Below are 9,428 nucleotides of genomic sequence, written 5' to 3'. Positions count from 1 at the left end.
ATATATATACATTATATATACATATAACAATATATTATAAATTAACTACCAACAAAAATAATTGGTAAGCTAACTTAAAAAATCATCACCAAAATAGCAGAAAAAAACGACAGTGAAGATATGCAGACTCTTCAAGAATCGATCCTTTTGGTTATATTAATAATAATAAAGGAGTTACGACGCAAAAACGTATAAATTCAAAAGAACATATTTATCTTCTTCAATATATATTTCAGTATAAAGAATTCATTAAGATGCTTAAATCAAAATTTCTTTACACATCATTCAGGAACAGATATAACATCAAAAAAAAAACATTCCGTTTAAAAACACAAACCGTTCATGGCGAAAAAATTTCACAATTACAAATTTTTTCGCCATGAACGGTTTGTGTTTTTAAACAGAATGTATTTTTTCTGATGTTATATCTGTTCCTGAATGATGTGTAAAGAAATTTTGATTTAAGCATCTTAATGAATTCTTTATACTGAAATATATATTGAAGAAGATAAATATGTTCTTTTGAATTTATACGTTTTTGCGTCGTAACTCCTTTATTATTATTTATATATACATATATACATACATACATATCCTTTTTTACTTTTACTTGTTTCAGTCATTTGACTGTGGCCATGCTCGAGCACTGCCTTTAGTCGAATCAAAACGACCCCAAGACTTATTCTTTGTAAGCCTAGTACTTATTCCGTGTGTGTGCGTGTGCGTATGTGTGTGTGTGTCATATGTATGTCGAATACATTTTACAGTATGATGCAATTCTGAAGCATGAAGCTTCTTTGCCTAAAGTGACAATTCTTAGGTTCAAATAGCAGTATAAGTGGTCTTGCATTTTTAATCACTCATCACCTCAAGTAGTTTCAAGAGTTACAGATGATGAACAGAAGAATTTGTTTGCGTAGAAAATTATCAATGAAGACAACAAAATAATTTACAAATAATTTAGATATTTGCCATTTTGACAAGCAATCCACAATTTTTAAATTAATAATAAAGTCTACATAGAATGTCTCAAGCAGAAAATAATTTCAAAGGACACGTTTAAAACAGAAAATATAGTACTTAATATTAGAGAATATGTAACAAGGTTTATTTAATAATACTGGACTGCTAAACCTAACTTCCATATATTTTGATCAATAGTTTTGATTCATTCTCTGAGTCTTTGGATGCCCTGTTAATACGTATAAATATATCCATAAGCTGAATTTAAACTCAAAACTTTTATTTCTAACACTAGGTTTTAAGAGTATAAAACATCCATACTAAATGTGAATTTCTGAGCATATAGCCAAACAACTTCTGGGCTTATTATGCAAGGTAGACAACACCTACAAAAAGGACAGGAGTACAGAGGATTCAGCCCTCTGGAGTTCTACCTCAATAAATGTCAAATATTTGGAATTAGAGTAATGCCATAAGTGTTTCGATGCTATTTTGGTCCACCAGCCAGCAGCACAAATTCTGACCGTCCAATAACACCTCTGGAACTTACAACTAACAACATGTCAATGAAGTGAAGTGGAAGTTGAGAGAGCAAACAAGCTGGACATTAGTCATAGACATATATTTAATCTATTCTGATATTGGCACTCTTTTAATTCTTATAGTAAAGCAGTTGTCATGTTGGCTTGAGTTAAGAGTAGCAATTTTGTTTGTGATCATATCTTTCAAATGAAATCCATGGAACACATAGTGTAAACTGGATATGAAAGAAAAATGTAGCTAAACAAGATCAGAAACAAGGAGAAACAAGATACGGAAAAAAATTCAACAGCCAAAATAGTAAAAACTTGTGGCCTTCAGTAAAAAGCAAGAAATGATCCAACAAAAGTTTGACTTGAAATGATGAAATGAAGCTTTAAACAGGTCAAACCGTAAAAATCAGCAGTACTAAGACTCAGTGGAGTTAGAACTTCACTCAATCTTCCAAATTTTTGTACAATAAACTTTATTTATGCAAATAAAGAACAACTGATGCCATCTCAGGTCTTCTTTTTTTTAAAGTTCTTCAATTTTTAGACTGAAGAATCAACAACATCTGCAAGAGGCAGACTAAAAAGTCAGTCACCATGTGCTGCTTTTTTGGCTAATGATACAATTGTCTTCTGGTAATTATAAATTCCCAAAGACAATTTATGGATATTTAAACAGTAAATCTAGTATATGAGATTATTCATATGTGCACCATAGTATACTTTCTATTTAGAACTATGGATAGTTACGAAAAAGAAATTTTAATGTGTTAGTTTAAGATAATGAAGTCAGATTCAAACATAAATAGAGCAAACTTTCCTCTGATGATAACATTTTTTAAAGAATAATTACAAAAAAAAAAGTTGATTATAATAAAGAGACCATGTTGTGAAGTATAAATACATTTCAAGCAACACTTTAAAATTTTTTATTTTCTCACAGTTCATGTAAGAAAATAGAAGAATTTTTTAAAATTTATGATATCAAAAGAAAATAAATCAACCCAGTCTCTCTGTTAAATTTTCTTTTTTTTTTTTTTTTTTACATAACTTCTTTTGACAAAGTACAAAGGTGACTGAATCAAGTAAATGCATTACTGATAATGGTTTTACTGACTCAAAACAAAATCAACTTGGGCAGAATTTGAACTCAGAACAAAGATAAAAACTAAATACTTTAAAGCTTTAAATCTAGAACACCACTATTGCTACTAATCCACAATTTGAAAAGTTTATTACTTACTCTTTTCGTAATACATCATCATGAATTTTTTCACAATTTCCTGGAAAAGTAACAAGGATTCAATTAATAGTTTTCATTATTCCATTTTACAAAATTGTAGTCTGTGTGTACATTGGGATGGCTGTGTTTAACAAGTTTTCTTTGAAATTACATGAGTTCAGGTTCAGCCCCACTACATAGCTCTCTTTAGGCAAGTGAATTCTACAAGTCTTGGAGTAACCAATACCATGAAGATGAAATTTGGGAGATGGAGGCTGTGCAGAAACCCAGTGTGTGTGCATGTATGTATGTTGGTATTTGTCCAAATATCTTAGCACTGACAGCATTGAAGCTGTAGTCACATTGTTTATATTTGCCACTAATAAAAAGTTCAGCAGCTTGGCTGTCCAACATGCAAAGACAAGAGATAAAGTACTGTACTTGGAAAACAAGTCAGGAAGAGCATCAGACAGGATACTGCTTCACAAAGCCTCATCTAGCCCATGCCAGCACGAAAGTGCAGCATCAGTGTGCATGTACAATGAAGTGCACATATATTGGGCATCAGATGTAGTGTGCAAGAGAGAAGACAGTGCTAGTATGGCCATGTGATGCATAAAGCTGGGGATAGCTGCATAAAGTACCAGTCGCTAAGGGTGGATGGGACCTGTGCAAGAGGAAGACAGGGGAAGATGTGGAATGAAGTAGTGAAGAATGACATCTGACTGTTGAGCCTCATAGAAGAGATAACAAAGGACTGAACATAAGCATCAGACATGGCATGCAAGAGAGATGACTGCACTGGTATGGTCATGTGTTACGTATGGATGAGGACGGCTGTGTGAAGAAGTGTCACACCCTAACAGTGGAGGGAACCTGTAGAAGAGGTAGACCCAGAAAGACCTGGGATGTGGTGGTGAAACACAACCTTTAAATGTTAGGCCTCACAAAGGCAATGACAAGTGACCAAGACCTTTGGAGATATGCTGCACTTGAGAAGACATGGCAAGCCAAGTGAGATTATAGCTGTGGCCTATGCCAGTGTTGCATAACCGGCCCATTTAAGAGTACTCTTCAATTGTTGGGCAATATGCTGTGTTTGAGAAGACCTGTTGAGTCAAGTGAAATCACTGTCGTGGACAATGCCAGTGCTGGAAGCACATAAAAAACACCATTTGAGCATGGTCGATGCCAGTGGCATGGAACAAGGACCCACTACTCGCGGAATGGTTGGCATTAGAAAGGGCATCCAGCTGTAGAATCCTTGCCGGATCAGTCTCCTGGCTTGCCAGTCCTTAGTCAAACCATCCAACCCATGCCAGCATGGAAAGCAGACCTTAAACGATGATGATGATAATGATGATATATAAACTATGTAGAACCTCCAAATAATCAACATGATAAAAATATCAGAATAGGCTATCATCCAAACCAGGGGGGAAATTGGACACAAATCACAGAGTAAAATAATGAAGTTATACTTAGAAGAAAAAATTTCAATTTTCTATACACCTATTTCTCATTTTAAATAACAAAAATAAAAAGTCCAGAGGAATTTAGCTACTATTAACCCTTTAGCATTCTGATTACTGCTAAATGTAATGCTCCTTTATTCACATTGCTTTAAATCAATCATGCAATATTTCATAGCTTCAATATTTTAATGTGATTGTTTATTTTTAGAATGACATTGCAGGGTATGTATGAGGTAGGATCTGGCTGATGTGAACATAAAACAAGTAGAATATTTGGGTTGCACTTGACTGGTTTAAATGCTAAAGGGTTAAACATTTCACTGGACAAAGATATTACTGATTACAACCTTAAAACATAGATTGCATTGTGGTGTGTTCTTAAGGAAGGTCATTCCATTCAGAAAACCAGTGTCAATCATACTTTATCAAACAATTGTTGGGAACTATAAAAAATATCTGGCAAATCTTTTGACAGGGGCATTTGAAGGAATAAATTTGTAATCAATTCACTATGAATGAAAAGAGAAAAATTAAAATATAATCATATTCTCTTAGTCTTTCTCTGAAAAATTCATTATAAAGGAAATCAGATTTTGGGGTAAGTTATAATGATGAATTCATTAAAATATTTTCAGCCAAAAATGCAAGAATTTATAACTGATGTAAATAGACTTATTATATAACTAGCTATGAACATAGACAATAAAGTTATTATATGAAGCAAAATACTCACCAAGATCTGCTCTTGTATTAACAAATAACTCATGAGGACAAAACCCACACAAAAAGTATTTGCAAACCTGTTTCAAAACATTAAAAATATCACAAAACAAATAAAATCTTTTCTATTCTGAATGTTCATGGGGCAACTAATATGCTAACATTTGTTATAAAATAATATTGTTGGATATTTACTCAGAACATGTGTTAAAAAAAAAAAAAAACTAAAGCTTTATGACTGAAAATAATATAGCAACCAGTTGACAATAACACCAGTAACAACTGTCTTCACATGTTTTGTAGTGAGCTTGTTTCCTGTAAACAAGTGCACTATAAAACATGTAAAATCTTATTTTAATAGAAAAGTTAATTTCATCTTGATAAAATTTGAAAATAATAACCAAATGGCAGTACATATTTAATGCTGTTTTTAAAAATCTTAATTTCACTGTCATCAACAACTATACTGCATACAACCAAGTGAGTATCTGAAGGGTTTGATATTTTCATAATACCTTAGAGGTATTCAGCCATTATCAGAAGCAGCATACTGTCAGTCATTTCTCGTGGTGCACTGAAGCACTTGTTCCACTTGTAAAAATACTGCTCTAGTATGTCACTGTATCCACATCGATCAGATACTGAAGTCAGTTCTTTTTAAAACACCAGCAGCAGAAAACTACAAATCCTGTTTTTACAACACACACACACCTTCAATGTTAATCACTTATTGACCATAATAGTCTTTTGTATGTGTGTGTTGGCTACAAGGAAGTTATTACTAGATTTAATTGTTGTTTAGATCCAAATCAGTCCTTTTGGAATAGACCACTAGTAAAACAACTGTGATCCACAGTTTTATTGCATCAGATATACCATAACTAGCTGAATGACTGCAAATTAACATGAAGTGCTTTGTTACTGAGTTTGTTACCAATCAAATTCAGTGATCTTGCTAAATTCAATGATGTAGAAAAAAAAGTTAAAACTGGATTTTCAATAGGAAGGCTGATCACCCATTGATACATATCTTTGATCATAAATCAAACAAAATAAAACTCTCATACTCATTCCTAATGAAACTTTCCAATCTGGTACTTTTAATGGGAACTACAAATCTAAAATGAACAAAATGATATAACTACCAAGCACCCTGTTCAGGTTAGAAAATACTTAAATTTCAAACACCTGCTGACCTAATACACAATCTTATTTAAGTGCATTGCTCCTATGTTTTAATTGATTTTCCAGGACTAGTTTATGTTTAATAAAAAATAACTTATTTTCCTAAGTTTTAACATAATCTCCTTTGAAATAGTCACCTTGCACAGAAATACACCAGTCCCAGCATTCCTGCCAATTTTGGAATCCAGCCTGGAAATCATTTTCCATAAGGAAGTCAAGCACCTTCTGTGATCCATTCTGGATCTTGACAACGGTGTTAAAATGGCAATCCTTGAGCTGCATTTTCATCTTAAGAGAAAAGATGGAAGTCTGCAGGTGCTAAACAGGACTTGTATGGAAGTGATACTATGTTATTTTTGGCAGAAAACTCATGAGTAGGAGAGCTCAGTGAAAGGGTGTATTATCATCCTGAAGAATCCAATCCTTTGCATTCAACAGATCCAGTTGCTTTTGCTAAATGTCCTCCCACAAACGCTTCAAAACATTGCAGGTCTGGCCCTGTAGGATAAATTCTCAAAGTATAACACCACTTTTCTGGGGGATGACGCTCATGACAGGTCGTCCAGATTGCTCATCATCTTCCACTCTTGAAGTGCCTGTGCCACTCAAAACATTGTGTACAACTCATTGCCTCATCGCTGTAAACTTGCCAAAGTATGCTCAATGTTTCTGTAGCAGACTTCCCAAGTTTAACACACAATTTCATGTGGGCTCTTTCTTCCTGTCCATGACAACAGCAAATATGTGATCACAAAAACACAAATTTCACAACTTGCGAAGTAAACACAGCAATGTCACTCAACATACTGCTTCATGAAGGTCATTGCACATGCAACCGTGTGCTGCCATCTGTTGGTGCGCTACAGAACTAGTCCAGGAACTTGTTTCACTCACTGGAATGCAGCTATGCAGGGACACCATATTGGAGGGTTGATGATCAAACCTTTATTTTACTACACAACCTTTTCTGCCCAAACCCTAAATTAGGGAGATGTAAACAAACTAACACTAGTTGTTAAACAGTGAAAGAGAAACACAAATGCATACATATACATAACAGGCTTCTGCACAGATTTCTTCTACCAAATTTACTCACAAAATACTGGTTAACCTGGGGTTTTAATGAAATACCCAAGGTGCTGAGATTAATCCCGAAACCAACATAATTGCAAAGCAAACATCTTAATCTCTCATCCATGCAGTTAATGTAGATTTAACATCAGTTTAAATGTCCGTTTTCTATGCTTACATAGGTCAGACAGAATTTGTTGAAATAGATTTTTTTTACAACCAAATGTATTTTTGTCACCAACCCTCATCTGTTTCTAAGCAAGGTAATATTTTTCAAGGCCGGGCAGGTTTTCTTGGAGGATTGGAGGCATTCAGATGAGGTCTACGGTTTGAGGATAATTTACTCTCCCTCCCACTATTTTTGGATGTCCTGCAAAATGGACATGAGCCTCAATACCAAAAAGTAAATGTAAAACATCCGCTGAGTTAACAAAGATTTAAAGTTTTAGATTTTACTTCAGTAGATTTAGATGACAAAATTTTAGTTAAAGCTATGAAAAACAAAATTATTTTGGATGAGAAAAATGTTTTAAACTTTCTAGAGTATTTGCTACTCTTTTAAACTGATCGCTCGTAAACTTCGGTTAAGCACATTTGTGAGCTCTTGCCTACATATCCATACAGAGAATACGGATTTTAAACGTAACAAAAATATCACTTTTGTCATTACTTATGTATTTAAAAATCCGCTAAATATTTTTTTTCGGTACTGTCATGATATTAGCTGTCAGAAGCGAAAGTAGAAAAATCTAAACAAGGAATGTTACTGCTGGTTTGAGTTGAAATCTGTTTCTTTGGCTACTGACTGGCCGGAGCTATCTATCTTTCTTTCTATTTATCTAGCTATCTATCTATCTGTCTGTCTATCTCTCGTCCACCTTCGTTTGTTTCCGTAGAATTTATCAAATTAGAAAAAAAAACTTTTTGGCTACTTCCATCATGCCAGCTCCACACGAGGGGCATATTTTTGGGGTAAATATATTTTTGCATTCTTCATTATTATTTTTAAAAACAAATCACATACACCAATCAGCACCACCACCACGACGCGTAATCCAAAGTTGGAATTAATCACCGCGATATTGCCATCGCCACCGCTACAACAGAAAATAGTATTAATTGGCTTAAGAGACATGGACTTTTAAATACCCCAAAAATATGACCCTCGTGTGGAGCTAGCATGATGGAAGTAGCCAAAAAGTTTTTTTTTCTAATTTGATAAATTCTACGGAAACAAACGAAGGTGGACGAGAGATAGAGAGATAGACAGACAGACAGACGGATAAATAGATAGCTCCAGCCAGTCAGTAGCCAAAGAAACAGATTTCAACTCAAACCAGCAGTAACATTCCTTGTTTAGATTTTTCTACTTTCGCTTCTGACAGCTAATACCATGACAGTGCCTTTTTATCTACTCTAGGCACAAGGCCCGAAATTTTGGGGGAAAGAGTCAGTCGATTAGATCGACCTCAGTACGCAACTGGTACTTAATTTATCGACCCCGAACGGATGAAAGACAAAATCGACCTCGACGGAATCTGAACTAAAAACGTAAAGACACGAAATACCGCTAAGCATTTCGCCCGGCGTGCTAACGATTCTGCTAGCTCGCCGCCTTCAAATTGTAGAATATTGTTTTACGAGTGGAATATCGAAAGAATTTAAATAATATTAACTTAAAACAATATCAGAAAAAAAGCTATAACAAAGTTGCTGGAAATTTTATGTAAGGAAATAGGGACTGCATGTTTCTTTTTAAGAAAATGGCTTGTTTACACGGGTTAAGTCTCAGATACTTGAATACTGTTGACAATCAAACACAAGAGGAAGATAAAATCAATCCTCGTAAGATATGAACACAGATCATAAAGGGACGTAACTAAACACTGCTACGCATTTGGACCAGCACTTTCTACTACTGTGATAATTTCTAACTTTAGCATGAATAATAATAATAAATAATAATAATAACAATAAACTTAGAGCATCAAAAATAAAAGCACATAACAATGAAAAGATTTACGCTAACAAAGAGAAAGTTTCTATGAAAAGAAATTAATGAAACATAAAGCGCTGATAGTATTTGAAAATATAACGAAAACAAAGAAAATGTAAAAGATTACATTAGAACGATATGACTGGAGCGCACTGAACAATTTTGAATGTTAAATACAATTAAACGATACTTTAAAATAAGATTATGTTACACGAAAAACATTTTCTTTTCTTCAAAAAGATTCGACATGAATTGAGCTAAGTAGA

At 33.9% G+C, this 9,428-nt stretch overlaps 1 protein-coding gene across 2 annotated transcripts in view; it reads right to left on the bottom strand.

The window, feature by feature from the left end:
• LOC106874954 (uncharacterized) overlaps positions 1–9,428 on the bottom strand; it is a 35,707-nt gene that overhangs the window by 25,519 nt on the left and 760 nt on the right. For both annotated transcript variants that reach the window (XM_052968232.2, XM_052968233.2), the window contains exons 2-3: positions 4,924–4,990; positions 2,737–2,776 (exon numbers count right to left, since the gene is read on the bottom strand). In XM_052968232.2, coding sequence (XP_052824192.1) covers positions 2,737–2,776; positions 4,924–4,990 — 107 coding nt within the window. The remainder of the gene's footprint in view (positions 1–2,736; positions 2,777–4,923; positions 4,991–9,428) is intronic.

The sequence above is a fragment of the Octopus bimaculoides genome, chromosome 5 (genome assembly GCF_046866305.1).
Source record: "Octopus bimaculoides isolate indiv1 chromosome 5, ASM4686630v1, whole genome shotgun sequence".
Lineage (NCBI taxonomy): Eukaryota > Metazoa > Mollusca > Cephalopoda > Octopoda > Octopodidae > Octopus > Octopus bimaculoides.
This window is presented reverse-complemented; position numbering and strand designations above follow the sequence as displayed.